The sequence below is a fragment of the Vicia villosa genome, linkage group LG3 (genome assembly GCF_029867415.1).
Source record: "Vicia villosa cultivar HV-30 ecotype Madison, WI linkage group LG3, Vvil1.0, whole genome shotgun sequence".
Classification (NCBI taxonomy): domain Eukaryota; kingdom Viridiplantae; phylum Streptophyta; class Magnoliopsida; order Fabales; family Fabaceae; genus Vicia; species Vicia villosa.
This window is the reverse complement of record NC_081182.1, coordinates 27,431,476-27,449,972: the sequence shown is the minus strand read 5'-3', so window position 1 is coordinate 27,449,972 and position 18,497 is coordinate 27,431,476. Positions and strand designations below refer to the sequence as shown.

General features: G+C 35.5%; 1 protein-coding gene across 1 annotated transcript; it reads left to right on the top strand.

Moving 5' to 3' along the window:
- The first annotated feature begins 2,332 nt into the window (after nt 1–2,332).
- Nucleotides 2,333–3,630, top strand: LOC131655250 (NDR1/HIN1-like protein 6). The gene has a single exon (XM_058925145.1). It carries the CDS (start codon nt 2,525–2,527, stop codon nt 3,326–3,328), a length of 804 nt encoding a protein of 267 aa, XP_058781128.1. The 5' UTR covers nt 2,333–2,524; the 3' UTR covers nt 3,329–3,630.
- Nucleotides 3,631–18,497: the final 14,867 nt, after the last annotated feature.

Genomic DNA, 18,497 nt, shown 5'->3' with positions numbered 1-18,497 from the left:
GTAGTTTGTATCTCATTGTGTTGGTTTTTAATCATGAGATTTACGGAGTCTCAATCTCGACACAAGTCACCCTTGCTATTAACCAACCAATTTTTTAAACTACCATGTGCCGACTCAACTCTGTTGGTGGTTGTATTTCCAAGATTACGGACATTATCAGTCCCTGCACAAACAACATTCTGCTTCACCTTATCAAGAATGGTGCTTTCAAGTTCAACATGTTTCAATAAATCAGAATACTTTCCACACACTTTCTAAAACTGCATGACAGAATCGACATATAATTCTTTTGTCGAAGAATTTACAATACGACTCCATGCATCTATTATTTGTTCAACAATCACACTGGGGTTCACCGATTTTCCACCTTCAGTCTCTACTTGTTTCGTCCCTACTGCGGGTTTAACCTTACTTTTCACATTACATGTTATGTGATATCGACAAAGTAATGCATCAGAAGAAGGAAATATCTTTGCCACTGTATTCATCAACGCGGTATCGCGATCCGTAACAATTGCCTTAGGCATCTCGACTTGTTCCTTCAAAAGTGACTAACACACCTCTAATGCCCATGTAAAATTATCCTCTTTTTCGCACTCCAAAAAAGAAAAATCAACCGCGTATGTCTTCTCGGTGGATGTAACATCGACCATCTCAAATAACAAAAGTCTATACTTGTTGGTCTTGTAGGTAGAATCGAGAATAAACACTGTCGAAAACGTGTTGAACAACTTTATCGAATTTGGATGAGTCCAAAAATATCTCGGACCATAACTCCATCGTCGCAAGTTCGGTACCGTGACACGTATTTGTTATCATCAAACAATTTCAACAATTGTTGCATCTCACTTCTATCTCCACTATTCGCCTTATTATTGCGGTACAAGATGTTATACACTTGCCTTATATGGTATTTCCCGCTTCTTTCGCACAACATTGTTACGAAAATGTTTCTTCTTGCCGTACCATTATCCGATCTTCCTATTACCACACCAAAATCAAGGTTTGTTGCATTCTTACGAATCCATGTGAACATGCTTTCACGATCATCAAACTCTTACTTGTTATTAAAGTCACCGCCGATATCTACCACCTTTACGACTACCCCTTCAACATTCAGAGAAATAATTGCGGAAAGAACTAATTCTCTTGAGATATTATTAGGGTGCACCATACCTATTTGTAAACAATAACACAAACAACACAAAATCACAAGACTACTGAAAAAACAACACAAAATCGTTCTGTAGATGGACAAAGATAATTATTTACCTGAAATTCAGTATTCTCTTGCTCCCTTTGATTTGTTGCACCAAAAAGTTTGAGTTTTGAAGTGAAAAATGATACTGATGATGTAGGATTTTTAGGTTGTGGAGAGTGAGTGTTGAAGAAGAAATATAACAATGGAGGAGTGATCAAGCTGATTCAAACTATATCTGATACTTTTGTAGATACATCTACGGAATATTCTGACGCTAAGCCGTTCCGTAGGTGAATCTACGGAAAAATCTTTGAACTGAATTAAATTGTATTTTTGCCAACGTTCACTAGTTTAAAATATTTCGTAGATGCACCTCCGGAAATATTCTGGTGCTAAGCCGTTCCGTAGATGAATCTACGGAAAAATCTTTGAACTGAATTAAATTGTATTTTTGCCAACGTTTACTAGTTTAAAATATTTTGTAGATGCACCTCCAGAATAATTTAATTTTTGAAAAAAAAAAGTACTTTTGAGTGTGTATATATGAAAGCAGAGACAAAATTGGAATTTCACCGTATACCTAAGAAAATCAATGGTGCATTGAGAATTTCTCGTAAAATTGCTCTCTTTCCTTTTCTCAATAATCAATTTAAATTATTTTTACAATTTTCTATAAAACTTTTTTGTATGAAAAACACAAAAATCTTAATGCAAGGTGTATAGAAGGAAAATTTTCTCTTATTGAGGTAGAGAAAATTAGGCACCGTACATGAGTCATTGAGAACTAGAAGTTAAAAATTAAAGTGAAAAAGTGTGTGAATCCCTGTAAAAAAAGCTTGAAAATGAATGGACAGGACCCAACAATGTTACTGAAAATTCACTCAATCACATGTAAACAGGCCAACAAATCCAAGTACCAGTACAAAAAGCAACAAGCGACGTGTGTGCTAGATTTAAGCAGAATTATATAACACGGCACAAAAAATTCAATCAAACCATGCCTTGGAATTCAAGTCATTTAGTAGTAGTTAGTAAATGCAATATCAATATCAATTTCAATTAATTAAAATCACATCAACCTTAACTTAGATTAAGATCACACAATAGACAGAGAGAATATAAACTCCGAAATCCAAAGAAAAAGATAAATATAAATAATAAATTAGAAAAGACCAAACCAATATTGGTGTAGTGGAAACATCCACTTTTTCTTCTCATTCTAATTCTTTTCTCTTCTCTTCACTCCATTCCACTACAAAGCTTCTTCATTTCTCAACACTTTCTTTCATTTCTCAACACTTTCTTCTCATCTCACAATTCACAATGACCGAACCAACTTCCAAACCTAATGTTAACGGTGCAATTAACGGTAACGGTAACGGTGCCGCCACAACTAACGGTAATGGAAATGGAAATCCGGTTCCTGTTAAAGCTCAGCTTTACAATCCAAACCGTCAAGTTTACCGTCCGCAATCACAATACAACCGTCGCCGTCGATCTAACCGTAGCCTCTGCTGTTGCTGCTGTTTCTGGACAATCCTCACCGTTCTCGCCGCCGCACTTCTCGTAGCGATTGTCGGTGCTGCAGTCTATGTACTGTATCATCCTCACCAACCGGAATTCTCCATCACGAACCTCCGCATTGCGAAGATGAATCTCAAAACCTCGACAGATTCACCTTCGCATCTCACCACACTCTTCAACCTCACTCTCATCGCTAAGAACCCTAACAACCACCTCGTTTTCTTCTACGAGCCTTTCACTGTTACTGCTTTCTCGGACTCAGTTCAAATCGGGAACGGATCGTTGCCAGCGTTTGACTCCGGGAAGAACAACCAGACGAGTTTGCGGTCGGTGCTATCGGATTCTCAAGATCTGGATACGGATTCGTTGACTAGTTTGAGATCGGGTTTGAAGAAGAAGAAAGGCTTCCCGGTGGTGATTCAGATGGATACGAAGGTGAGGATGAAGATGGAGTGGTTGAAGAGTAAGAAGGTTGGGATTAGAGTGACGTGTGAAGGAATTAGAGGAACTGTTCCCGCCGGAAAATCGCCGGCGGTGGCGTCGGTTATCAACTCGGAATGTAAGGTGGATCTTCGAATCAAGATCTGGAAATTCTCCGTTTAGTTTTGTGAGTGATGTCATTATCATTATCATCTTTGATTATTGTTATTATTGCGGATTATTTGTTAATCAATACTAATAATCAATCCAATCATCAAATTTCTTTTATTTTTTTTTCTTCTTTTTTGGTTTCATAATTGCTTTTTATGGATTGATTATGGTTATCATGAAAATGTGTTGAGAAGGTCAAATTTGTAAGGAAAAAAATTGATTTGAGTTTTTTTCTTTTTTTTTTTTCCTTCGGATTATTGTAACTTGTAATCTGTAATTGGTTTTAATAGTAATGCAATTGCAAATTATAATGTCTTGATTTGTTATCTTGATTAGATCTATGTATGATAATTAATCCATCACCTGTGAAAATATATTTTCTTCTTTTTTGTAATAATTTGTATAAAAATAAGATAAGATTATAATTTTTCAAAATTATAATCGTTACTAAAAATGAAAAAATTAATGATCCATCATTTTCTTAGAGAAAAAAGAAGATAACGAGGGAAATGTATTTTTTTTATTTAAAATTGAATAAAATGGAAAATTGAAATGAAAATGAATAAAGAAATTTAAAACATGTTGAAACAAGTCATGTCTGGTCCTATATTATTGGATATTATGTATTTTGTTTTGTTTCAAAATTTAATAAAATGAAAATTTGAAATGAAAGTGAATAAAAAAATGTTGAAACAAGTTTTGTGCTGTCGTATTTTATTGAAATTGTTGTTTGGAAATTCAAGCATACAAAAGACAACCATTTCGGAGATTTATATCATTTTAAATTAAATTTATTTTGCTTTGAAACTATGAAATTGTCATAAAATACATTATAAAATTTTATTAATTTTTAAATAATAATAACTTAACTCTATTTATTTATAAATATAATAGTGATTAAATGTTAGACTTATAATTTACACCCTTTTAATTCAATTATCACATAAATTACACAATTCACCCACATTATAAACCTTTTGAAGAAAATGATTTCCAATTATATCAACAACAAAAATTGATTCTCACAAAGCATTGAAAATAATATAGAAAAGTGTTGCATGTGCCATATAACAAAAAACTCTATACTCACATCACATGACGTCTAATTTTCTTTAAAAAGGTTAAGATAATTACAAGTATTATCATAAATTAATCACCTAATTAGTAAGTTGTTTTATAGTATACTCCTATATCCCAATTGGTGTGGTGTGGGGCACAAATATACCTTTTATTTACAAGTGGTATGGTCAAAAAAATATGAATTTGAGGCCAAAGCATAGATCCCAAAAAAAAATAGTGTCCATAGATCTGAAGGCAGTGGGTCGTGGTTTCTGAACAATCTTTAATTGCTTTCTATTTTCTACCCTTCCTATGGGTACCTATCTCACCTCTGAAAATCACTCTTTCCTCCAAAACCACATGTGAAGACGAAAACACTCATATCAGATTAGATTCTATGGCCCTACCCTGCTCTTCATACATAAAATTATTTTAAAGAATAAATAGTATACTGTAAAAGGAGATAAAAATAACATGTATAATTGATATAACTGTTACTAGTTTAAGTGATTTTTTTCATTTATGAGCATCAAATGAAGCGCGTGATAGTAATAGGTTGCCTTAATATGGGTGCACGTGGTTACTATGGTTCTTCTGAGTTTGGTCGGCAAGTAATTGGATTTGGATCTGTCTTCCAATTCTTTTTTCTCAGTTTGTGTCCCACTATTGACTTTATCTTGTACTTTTCTTTTTCGCATTGTTTCTGGTGTTACTTTGCATATATGTATTTGTTGGAAAATAACCTTCATAATTTTCCTCCTCTTCCGTGAACTCAAAATTTAGGCATTAGCGGAAACGTGAAAAATATAACTGAAATGACACACGAATTTTTAGCGTGGAAAACCTTCTCAATGTGAGAAAGGAAAAAACCACGGACCCTTAGGCCTCTTAAAACTCCCACTATAATGATAATGGGAATACAACAACTTCACCCTTAGGGGGAACTCTCTACAATATATCTCTCAATTTGTAAGAAACACTCTCACAAATTGGCTCACTATTTCTCTCACAAGAAAACTCTCTAAGAAACAATTTTCTCTCTTGAGAAAAACTCTATTTCTCTTGCTTATTGTTTCTCTTGTGGTTGTGTGAATTGAATGCTTGTTCTTGGTCCTATTTATAGGAGAAGCAAGGCAAAGACCCCTTACATGCATAAAGACACTTGTCTTTTGCCATCCATGCACCATAACAAGTGTACTTTGCAATACATGCACCACAACAAGTGTATTTTGCAATACATGCACCATAACAAGTGTATACCATAAACCTTGCTAGATGGCATCACATGCAACCTTCCATTTCGTCAAATGTGAGTTTGCTATGTGGAAATGGCTGGACCCCACATTTCTCCCCCTCTAGCCATGGGGGAATGTCCTTGATAAGTTTGGGGTTGCTGCCAATCCAGCAACATGTTTGCAAAACTCTATCTTCTCTTTTGGTAGAGGTTTTGTCATCATGTCTGCCCCATTCTCATTGGTATGAACTTTCTCTACTTTCAATAGTTTACTCTCCAACACGTCACGAATCCAGTGATACCTCACATCAATGTGTTTTGACCTTGAGTGATATGTTGAGTTCTTGCTAAGATGAATTGCGCTCTGACTATCGCAATAGAGAACATAACTTTCTTGATTCTGGCCTAACTCTTGCATGAACTTCTTCATCCACGGGATTTTCTTATATCCTTTAGTGATTGCAATGTATTCAGCTTCTGTGGTACTCAAAGCAATGCACTTTTGTAATCGTGATTGCCATGAGACAGCTCCCCCTGCAAAAGTAATCAAATATCCGGAAGTAGATTTTCTTGAATCTACATCTCCTGCCATATCTGCATCTACATACCCAATGAGTAATTTTTTTCATTGCCAAAGCATAAACACTGTTTGGAAGTTCCTCTTAGATACCTCAATATCCATTTCACAGCATTCTAATGCTCCTTTCCTGGATTCAACAGGAATCTACTCACAACTCCTACAGCATAAGCAATGTCTGGTCTTGTACAAACCATTGCATACATAAGACTACCCACAACTGAAGAATAGGGTACCTTGCTCATTTCTTCTTTTTCTTCTTCATTGCTTGGACATTGTGTCTTACTGAGTTTCAGATGAGCAAGTAGTGGTACATGCATAGGTTTAGCATTATGCATGTTGAACCTCTCAAGGACTTTCTTGATATAATCTTCTTGTGACATCCACAACATTCTTTTGGGTCGATCTCAAATGATCTTCATTCCCAGAATCTTCTTAACTACACCCAAATCTTTCATGGCAAAAGATTTGCTCAATTCCTTCTTTATAGAAGCTATCTCTGTCTTGTCTTTCCCAACAATGAGCATATCATTAACATACAACAAAAGTATGATGCGTTCACCGTTATCATATTTCTTCACAAACACACTATGGTCTGCGGATGTCTTTTCAAATTTATGTCGGGTCATGAAAAGTTCAAACTTTTTGTACCATTGCCTTGGAGCTTGCTTCAACCCATATAAACTTTTCTTTAAGCGACACACAAGGTGTTCTTTGCCTGGTTCCGCAAATCCTTCGGGTTGCTCCATGTATATTTCTTCCTCTAAGTCTCCATGTAAGAATGTTGTTTTAACATCAAGTTGCTATATCTCCAAGTCTAACGTTGCAGCTAGACTAAGAATTGCTCTTATGGATGTCATCTTTACTACTGGTGAGAATATGTCTTCAAAGTCTATTCCTTTCTTCTAATGGCATCCCTTCACTACAATTCTTGCTTTGTATCTAGGGTTTGGGTTATTCTCTTCAGACTTGAGTTTGAACACCCACTTATTTTTCAGAGCCCTTCTTCCTTTTGGTAATTTCACCAAGTCGTAAGTTTGGTTTTCCTTCAGTGATTGTAATTCTTCTTGCATGGCTTGCATCCATTTGTCCTTGGCATCCGTCTCAATGGCTTCCACGAAGCTTTGGGGTTCTCCTTCATCAGTGAGAGTGACATACTCATTTGGGGAATATCTTGTTGATGGTTTTCTTACTCGCACGGGTCTTCTCACTTGGGGTTCTTGGTCTCTTTGATCAGTATCTATCATTTTCTCTTCCTGTATTTCCTGGCCTTGTTCTATTTGGTCAGGTTCCTCCATATGATGGGACTGTACTTCCTGATCAGGTTCAATATCTCGTTGAGGAATCTCCCCCCCTGAGTTTTGTACCACTATGGTCTCTGGCTTCTTAGATTGAACATCATGGATTGTTTGATCTTCATAAAATACCACATCTCTGCTTTGAACAATCTTCTTGTTTTCAGGATCCCATAATCTGAAGCCAAGTTCATATCTTGGTGAACCAAGGTATATACACTCCTTCGTCTTAGCATCGAGTTTTGCTCTTTCATCTTTCGGGATATGGAAAAATTCTCTACATCCAAATACTCTCAATTGATTGTAGGAGGCTTTCTTTCCATTCCACACTTCATCCGATATCTCTCCATTTAACGGTCTTGAAGGAGACCAGTTTATCAAATCAACTGCAGTTCTCACCGCTTCACCCCAAAATGATTTTGGAAGTTTTGCATGAGAAAGATTGCTTCTTACTTTTTCTCCAATCGTTCTATTCATCCTTTCAGCTACTCCATTCATTTGGGGAGTCTTCGGAGGTGTCTTCTCATGTCTTATTCAATGAGCTTTACAATATGCTTCAAACGGACCTAGGTATTCACCTCCATTGTCACTTCTTAAGCATTTCAACTTTCTTCCAAATGCTCGTTCTGCAGAGGCGTGAAACTCCATGAAAGCTTGTAGAACTTGATCTTTCCTCTTCAATGGATACACCCACACCTTTCTAGAGTGATCGTCGATGAAGGTAACAAAGTATTGTGCGCCACCAAGAGACCTTTCAGATGTGGAGCAAACATATGAGTGAACAAGATCTAGGATTTTCTTCTGTCTTCTTACATCATCTGATCTTTGAAAAGATACTCTGTGTTATTTTCCTACTAGACAGTCTTCACAGGATTCAAGTGGTTGTCCCTTGATATTTGAAAGGTGATCTTTAGCAAGAATCTCTAAACCTTTCTCGCTCATGTGGCCAAGTCGTTTGTGCCACAATTCTTTGGTTGCATCTTGAGAAACATTAGTCTCTCCCTTGTTTATCTTTCCTTGCATAATGTACAAGGAGCCTTCCTTTTTGCCACGAGCAATTGTCATGCTCCCTTTGCTAAGTTTCCATCTACCACTACCGAACTGGTTTATCCTCCCCAGATCATCCAACTTTCCTACGGAGATAAGATTTAGACGCATTTCTGGTACATGTCTTACTTCCTTCAACACGAGCTTATTGTCATTTTCTGTGATCATAGTCACTTCACCAATACCAACAATCTTGCTTGTGACATGGTTTCCCATCTTTAGCGTACCAAAATCTCCTCTTTGGTATGATGAGAATAGTTCTTCGTGAGGTGTAACGTGGAAAGATGCTCCTGTGTCAATTATCCAAGTGCAATCATCGAATACAACATTTAGATAATTGTCATCTCCGATAAGGAAGAGATTATCATCATTCGAGACTACTGCAGTTGTCGTTCCATCTTCCTTATTCTTCTTTGGGTTTATCGAATCTAGATGGACTGTTTCAGCATGTTGATCTCTCTTCAAGAATCTACACTCAGGTCTTCTATGGCCAGGTTTGCCACAATAATAACAACTTAGTCTTGTGCGAGACTTGGATTTAGCTTGTGATCTCCCACGACCTACTCTTTCACGATTCTTACCCCTTCCTCTATTATCGATAATGTTGGCTTCAAACTGGTTGTTGAATCCTCTTTCTCCCCGTCTTGACTCTTCATTTAGCAAGGAATCTGTAACAGAATCCATGACAAGTTTTCCGTCAGGAACAGAGTTACTAAGAGTAACGACTAGAATATCCCAACTCTCAGGTAGAGAACTTAGGATTAGAAGAATTTGTAACTCATCATCTATCTTCATGTCAGCTTTTGTCAGTTGATTCACAATACCTTTGAAGGTATTCAAATGCTCGATCATGTTTTGGCCATCTGAGTACTCCAATTTCACCAGTCGTCTAACAAGGTGAGCTTTGTTTCTCGGTGTCTTATTTTGAATCAAGGATTCAAGTTTGGTCCATAACTCATACGTGCTGAATGCAGTATAGGGCAAGCAACAAAAATGATTTGGAAATATTGATCCGGGAATTATCGTCCACAGAGATGGAGAGATGCCATTCAACAGTTTCTACGGTTTCGAGCTTGGGTTTGAATGAGCAAAAAGTAAACAAAGATATAGACAGGAAAAGAATAAACACATTCTTAGAAGAGAAATAACTTATCAGGAATGTTAATATATTCACTCTTCACAAACATACACTTACCAACCCATTATACTCAACCTACGATACTCATCTATGTCATCACGTATCTCTCACATAAGCGGCCATCTCTGGAGCACAAACGAGATCATCTCACAACTAAGGTTATCTCTAACGCGAAGTCACGAGAACATCCGTATTCTCGCGTCGGCGATCTCTCGCGCGCCGCTCAAACACGAAAACATTACGTACAGATAAAAACTGTGAATGCTATCTCTAAATCTATCTCTAGAGTTCAGAACCAATAGATTATCATCCTAGATAAGGATTCAAGAAGTTTATCTCTAAAGCACCCCAAATCCCCAGCATAGAGCAAAAATCCAGAATAATATCAACACAGATTTGTAAAGCAAGTTAAATATAACATTATAATCGGTAAATATACATAAGATTCAAGTAAATATACAAACAAAACCCAACCAAAGAGAAATACACAAAGAAGAAGAGAAATGAATCGAAGATCTCCTAGTTTGTCAGCTTCGTTCGATGCTCAATCCACCCCCGATCATCCTTATGCAACCTCCGAAGTTGTTTTCTAAGTCAATCATACTCTAAGAATGAAGTTGATGGTGTTGGGACTCAAAAATACCCAACCCATGACCTAAAAATTATGTTTTGGCTCCTTTTAACGAGCTGCTGTCTTAGCAGGTCCGCTTAGTGGACCCCCTCCGCTCAGAGGACTCAAAATTGCATCCAGACTCTGATTTGCTCCGCTGGAGCTCCGCTCAGCGGAGTCTGCTAAAAATCAGATTTTGTTTTCGCCATAACTCGAGAACCGTAACTCCGAATTGCGCCCGGTTCGAAGCGTTGGAAAACTTATTCAATGCTCTATCCAATAATGAATGAATGGAAACCAAAATGATAATTTTTATCATCCTTATTTTGAACCTATGGAAGTCCGCTTGACGGTGGCTAAGCGGGCTTTCACCAAAATTGCGAAATCGAAGCCGTGCCTTTGACACTTTATTCCTCAAGGCTCCAATAAGCACGAATACCTATAAAAACAAAGGGAAAACTATTAAATGATACATAAAATGAATCAAAACTCAATTATGCTAATATTTACATAAAAGTGGGGAATTTATTACAAAAATGGAATGAATAGAATCGATAAGTGCCACAATTATATACTCAAAATATCGACATTTTGGCACTTATCAATACGCATTGGTATAAGTTGATACATGCTCGAATAGACTTCTATCTATGTATTTTCTAATCATGGCAACTGCCTTCCGATTTTGGAGCTCCCAGTCTTTATCTTTCTTCTCAGTTGGCTTATCCTTTTCGGAAATTGGCTCGTGCAAATCTTTGCAATATATGTGGTCTTCCATCATCGGCTTCCAATAAGTATAATTATCAACCGTCAGCTTGAACATATCTCCATCGTGACTGGTAGAACCCTCCATTTTGAGAACACGGGAAAGTAGTTTCTTCAACTAGGAAATTTTCTAAATAATACTGTACACTGGAAAAGTCACCATAGTTTGTGAATAGTGCAACTAGGAAGTTACCAGGAAATAGAGGTGGGTCAATATTGACACGCTTAAATACCAAGTCTTTCCTTAGCCAGAACTTACAAAGACACACTTTCGCAATACTACGATTTAGTTCCAACAATAAAAAAAAATCTGATGTGGAAGATCAAACAATGTTGCAACCACAGAGCATACTAAGAACTTTATTATAGGTACAACACCGTAGTTACCCAGAGCTCAACCAGGCTCTGATACCACTGTTGGGAAATAACCTCCATAATTTTCCTCCTACGTGAACTCAAAAATTAGGCACTAGCGGAAACGTGAAAAATATAAGCGAAATGACACAAGAATTTTTAGCGTGGAAAACCTTCTCAATGTGAGAAAGGAAAAAATCACGGGACCCTTAGGCCTCTTAAAACTTCCACTATAATGATAATGGAAATACAACAACTTCACCCTTAGGTGGAACTCTCTACAATATATCTCTCAATTTGTAAGAAACACTCTCACAAATTGGCTCACTATTTCTCTCACAAGAAAACTCTCTAAGAAACAATTTTCTCTCTTGAGAAAAAATCTATTTCTCTTGCTTCTTGTTTCTCTTGTGGTTGTGTGAATTGAATGTTTGCTCTTGGTCCTATTTATAGGAGAAGCAAGGCAAAGACCCCTTACATGCATAAAGACACTTGTCTTTTGCCTTCCATGCATCATAACAAGTGTACTTTGCAATACATGCACCACAACAAGTGTATTTTGAAATACATGCACCATAATAAGTGTATACCATAAACCTTGCTAGATGTCATCACATGCAACCTTCCATTTTGCCAAATGTGAGTTTGCTATGTGGAAATGGCTGGACCCCACAGTATTTAGTAACAAATAATTTGGTTCTGTCTTAATTAATGTAGATTAGTATAACTCTTACTAGATTCTTGTTAAAATGGACTTGTACCTATAGTTGTGGAGTGTGAACTTTGATATTACACTAAAATGTGGTCAAGTGCACAAAAATCAACTATAATTATTTTTCTCTTTGTAGAGACTTCTAAAAAATTTAACTTACAAGATCTTCCACTCAAAGTATTTTGCTTCTACACGCTCGTGTTGGAGATTATATACGGGTAGATCTATTTTGACATAGTTGTTAAATATATTTGGATTTTAATGTTTGACGGCAACTTCACCCCTTTAAATTAGTTTTTGGGATTAAGATTTAAACATATTTAACATGATATCAAAGTTGGGTTAAAAATTGTAATGTGGGCATTTGACTCAAGTCCTTGCTAGGTGTGAGGGTGAATGTTAAAATTGGTAGTTGTGTTGTTGTGTTTGTTTGAACTTCTACATTACTTAGATTTTCAGGTTGTTGAGTGTATAAATGTGAGAGGGAACCTCACCCCTTTTGAGAGAGCTTTTGGGGTTGAGATCCAAACATATTTAACAATAGTAACATTGGAATCCAGTGTGAAAGAACCATGCCAATATCTTGGAGAGTACCCTCCAATAAGTGTGTGGTTTTTAACTACGTGAAATGAGGTCGAAAGAGCCATACATAAAGAAACAAAGGTGACCCCCTTGGATTCAAACCCAACACACCCTAAGTTAATAGGCTTGCTCAGCCAAGTAACTTAATAGTGACATGGATAGGACATTCCATTTAGGGATACAAGTATTTAGACAAGACATTCAAAGGAGATTAATGTACATGCTCAGACAAGGGAACAACAACATTGATGGTCATTAACTTGCCTTAATCATACAGATTTATTGAGACATATAGATAGTCATAAGGAGGTATCGAAGAAGGCAAACAATTCAAATTACCATACAATTGAGGCCTTATTCGTCTCACAATCACTAAAGCTACATCATTGTACTTTCCAAGTACATTTGGCATCCACCGTGGGCCTTAGTAAGACTGACTAGGGCCACATACATACAACCATATTGCGAGGCCTAACATCATTTTGTGACGGTGAGGGTTATCACAAGTAGTACCAACAGTGACCGATTTTCAATTGCGGAGATGCTAGCCATTATGGAGGAATTGCATCGTCAAATTGAAATATTGTAGGCCAATGTCTGCGGCCTGGAGCAACAGCAAACTCAATTGATAATTAACAAATACGAAGAATTCATAAATCCCCAAGCTTTTCGCCGAAATATGGGATGCCCCATTCCTAAACAATTTCAAATCGCCATCTTCAGTGATGTTCGATGGAAAAAGTGATCCCTACGAACGCATCGTTGCTACCAACACTCATATGGCGGTAATTAGTGCGACATATTCATTGAAAAGCAAGCTCATAGCCATGTACTAAAAAGAGGAGGTCCTTTGATGATATAAGATTCTCCACATATTCTCAATATCGAGTTAACATGATCTTAGAAAAATGATTAATCTTTTATCGGCCAGCAAGCACTGGAAAGTCTCCACCACCAGCTTATTCAACGTACGTCAAGTCTATTAGGAAAGTATTTGGTAATTGTTATACCCCAAAATTTGCCCGCATATTTTTTCAAGAAAACTCCAATCTAAAAATTAGGAGTTTCATATAATCATGGATTTTTATTTCACAAATATCCTGACATATGAAATACTTAGTTTTTAGAATTTTTCTTATACAGTATTTTGGCTCGCTGTTGGATTTACTCTTACGCAAACGCCAAGTACTGTTTATTGCTTCACACACGCTATTTATTTGATATTTGTTTACAGATAAATAGTACTGACACAATTGGTACAGAGTTAAATCTTTTGCAGGCGCAGAGTCCGGGATTCAGACTGTACTGGTAACAAGTAAATTATTACTAATTTTTGTTTCCCACTAACTTTTGTACTATATTCCATTATTTTCAAAATCTCTTTTCAAATCTCTTTTTCAAAAATCAAATCTTAACTTTATTCCATACATCTCTCTTTTTCCCAACACTACCATACACTTTCTTTCAAATCTTACTTCCACTCAAATTTTCCTTTTGTACGGAATCACTTCATTCCCCAACGTCTCTATCCTTCTTTCCATTCTATAAATACCTCTCATTTTTTCCATAAAATCTCACATCAAATTCTAAATCATTTCTCAAATTTCTACTTCATATCCATTCTCTCTTCTTCCCCCGGCAAAATGGCGAAGCGGATGGAAACATGTTTTCTTATGGTCATCACCATTGCTACGGTGATCATGTCCTTCTTCTGTCTGCATAGTCCTGAAAAATGTGGACCTGCGATGGTTACACTCCCGATCATCTACTTTCTGTTGGTCATAGCATGGGTTATTAATCGTCACTCTTAAAGTTTGCCGTATCTCTTATTTTCTTAAAAGTACCGTTTACTCGTCGTACTGTTCATTATAGTATGTAATGTTTGTACTGTCAGTATTAAATGTTGTACTATTTGTCATATTGTTGCTTAATTATTCAGATAATATTTTGTGTGTTTTCTGCCAGTCAAATATTTATGTTTCTGTGCATTAAATGATTTTCAGGGTTATTATCGGTAATTTTGCTCGCGTACAGTAAATAATAGTTATTTATTATGTTTGTGTTTTTTAACAAGTCATGTAAATAAACTTTCATCTTTCACATAAAACAAAAACAACAAAAAGAAAATTAACTTTGACTGTTGATTTTTCACTCTAGCTGTTACATGCCTGAATAGTCAGTTGACAGTCAAACTGCTGACAGTACAATTCTCCGTGTTTTGTACCATCAATCAAATCAAACTTTTGCATTTCAAAATTCCAAGATTTTTGTCCTAGAAGTCTTCTGAATATCACATGATTAGCAGAGACTCAGCACTGCACAAAAATCAGGTACGCTTAACTGTCTCCTACACAAACAGTCCCTGATTAGGGTTTCTTGTTTTTTCAGGAGAAACAAGTTTTTGAGACCTCAAATGGATTTCATGGACCTCCATATATCTCAAAGTACCATCATACAAATTTTCAGATTTCAATTCACTCAGACGCACCGTCAGCAGCTCAAACAGTCAACAGACGACCCGTTTGACCAAAAAGTCAACAGACAGTCAAAAATAAAATTTTTTGTCAACATCCATATTTTGTCAAAGGATTCATCATTTGATCATTGTATGATCATAATTCATCAAGGAAAGATCAAAAATCAACAAAACCCTAAGATTCAAAATTAGGGTTTTCTCCTAAAAAGTCAACTGAACTTTGACTGGTCATAACTCTCTCATCCTTCATCCAAAAAATTCAAACCAAATCTCATCTTGAAGGAAATTCAATTATCTTTCAAATGCAATTGGTCCCATGGTCATTAGGTTCACCATTTGAAAAATATGAACCAAGACATTACAGGTCATTTTCAAAGTCAACAAAAAGACACTTTTTTCAAAAGGATACACAAGGAGCATCAAAAATCATTTTGACATGAGACCAAAGACATTGGTTAGAGGACTCTTTGAGGTTTCCAAAAAGTGCAAGATCTCCTTCATATGACAAAAATTGAGGGATTTACACCTTGTTTAAGTTGGCTAAATTTTGGGAAAATGCATAAAACCAACATTGCTCAAAAATGTATTTTTTCCAAATGGGACCAAGTTTTCATAGTTCAAACATGTTTGCCATGATATAATGGGCCTCCCACGACCAAGACAAAGCCCACACCATTTTTATTCATTTTTGGTTTAATTTTATCCTATTTTAAGATTAAATGAAAATGGAAAATGGAAGGATAATGCATAGCTTAGTTTCTAAGCATGAGTCACCAAAGAATCTTTAATTTTCTGCAGAAGATTGAAGTACAAGGCAAGAGAATTGAAGAGGAGCAAGACTTGGTCAACAATTCAAAGGTTTTTAATATTTAAAAATCAAGAATTCAACAAAGGCAATCAATGCTTCTTGGCTTGGATTCTAAGCACAACATGGCCTATAAATGAAGCTGCAAACTCCATCAAAAAAAGAAAAGGGGAGGGGGGACACGAATACAGCAAGAGCATAGTCATAAACTCCATAAAATTTCTCAAAAATTCCATACACTTTGTAATTTTCGAATTCTATATTCCAACCATTATTAATACAAACCAATCATTCCAATCATCTCCTGGGATCTAATATAGTAAGTTGAGATCATAATTCGTGGTTACATGTACATAAAACTCATGCTTTAAAAGTTACATATTCATGCATTTTTCTAACTTTCGAATCTCACAACTTAACATGTTTTAATACCAACTAACACTTCTAACAAGTTGCTAAGATGGTTTAGGGAAGATTTGAACACTTACATGCAAGTTTTAACGTGAGAATACACATGTACCATTCTTGAAGTTTCAAACATGTGAACGTTCGAATCCCATGATGCAAGCGTTTTTAGCCAAAACTAATGCCACCATCATGTTCAAGAGGTCATTTTAAGGTGACCTGGGTGCCCCTTGTTTTTGTTAATAACCATTTTTGTAGGTTTTTTGAAAGCATGGAAATCTGAAAGAAAATCCGCAGGAAAATCCGCAGGTAAGTCTGCAAGAAAATCCGCAGATACCAAGGAAGAAGATGATGAATAGTGAGGTTGAATCTTTGACCGCACGCGTGGCATATATTTCTCTTCCCATTCGCTGGTCAACCAGCGTGGACCCCACGCTGGACTCTCAAAGTCAGCATGATCTCATGCTACACCTTTATCCATGCGCCTCATGTGACTCTCAATCTGAGCCATAGATCACCTCATAATCTCATCCAACGTTCCAAAACACGCAGCCACACCATGTTCCCTCATAAATCACCACACAGGATCACTGTTTTGTTTTATTTTCTATTTTATTTTAATTTCTTTGTTAAATTAATTAAAAATAGTTTTAAAAATCAAAAAAAATATAATAAAAATATTTTTAAGTTTCTAAAATAATGTTTTATTTTTTAATATAAAAATATTTTATTTTTCTTCATAATTTAAATATTTTGTATAATTAATTAGATAATATGCATATATTTATCTTTTAATTATTTTCAACCAATCAAAAATCATAAAAAAATTGTTCTTTATATTAAATATTGTTTATATATTGTGAACTAATTTTGTACAAATTTTGAATAATTTTCTCTTTAAGTTTTAATTATTTGTGTAATTATTTATATAATTATGTATTAATTAACTTAATAGATTTCAAATCAATTTCAAAAAAAACAAAAAAAAAATAGTTTTGTTTTAAAATTAATTAACAAACATTTTGAACATATTTTAAGCTTAATTTTTAGGTTTAAATTTATTTTCATCTTTTTTTCATTTTAATTTAATTAATCATGCATTAATTATAATTAAAACAAATCATGAAAAATCCAAAAACATTTTTTTATTTTCTTGCAATTTAAATTCCTAGATAAATGTATAGGTTGTCAAATTCTTGTAAATAGCGTAGTTTACATTTCCTGCACAATCGATGTAATAGCGTAGATTTACTTTCCGCATTTTACATTTCCGCATTTTAAATTCCAGTACATATAAACTGCGTGTATGTCAAAGATTAAAATTGAATCGTTAGATCACTAACTTCAAAGATAAAATATCTGAATCCAAACACAATCACACTTGCACCTCTTAGGGTAATCCCTTTCTCATTCTTTTCAAAATCAAAATCAAATTCTATTATTTCAAACGCAAAATCGAACTTTTGTTTATATCCGGTGAAAGGATTGATTTTTAAAGGAAATAGGATAAAGACCTTATAACTCAGGGTAGATCTCCTAATTTGCTTGCTCAAATCAAAACAAACAAATCTCTCATATATCATTGTTTTTTTTTTCAAAATAAAACTTTCAAAAAGACAATACTTTGTATATATCCAAACAAGGATCATTACGAAGTTAACGCTCTTTTTTCCAAAGCATCTTTTGAAAGATAAAAACACTTTGTATACATCCGCACAAGGATCATTACAAATTCAATTTACAAAGGTATTTGAAACCACATACGAGCATTTAAAAGCAATTGAAAACAAGTGAGCTAAGCAAATTAAAGAGCCCATGGATAACCATGGATACAAAGGGTGCTAACACCTTCCCTTTGTATAACCTACCCCCTTACCCAAAATTTCTTAAAGGTCTTTTTTCTGTTTCTTTTATAAACCTTTCCTTAATTGGATAAAATAAAAGGTCGGTGGCGACTCTCTGATTTTCAAACACAAAAGCAGAAACAAAAAGAGTCAGTTCGTGTATCTCTCCGCGAGAGGTATGGCAAAAAACCGAGTGCGCGACAGTAATGTTTATTGAGGAGACTATAAAAGTCATCGATCTGAAGAAGGATATATTCGTTAGAGCCTTCCAAAAAAGG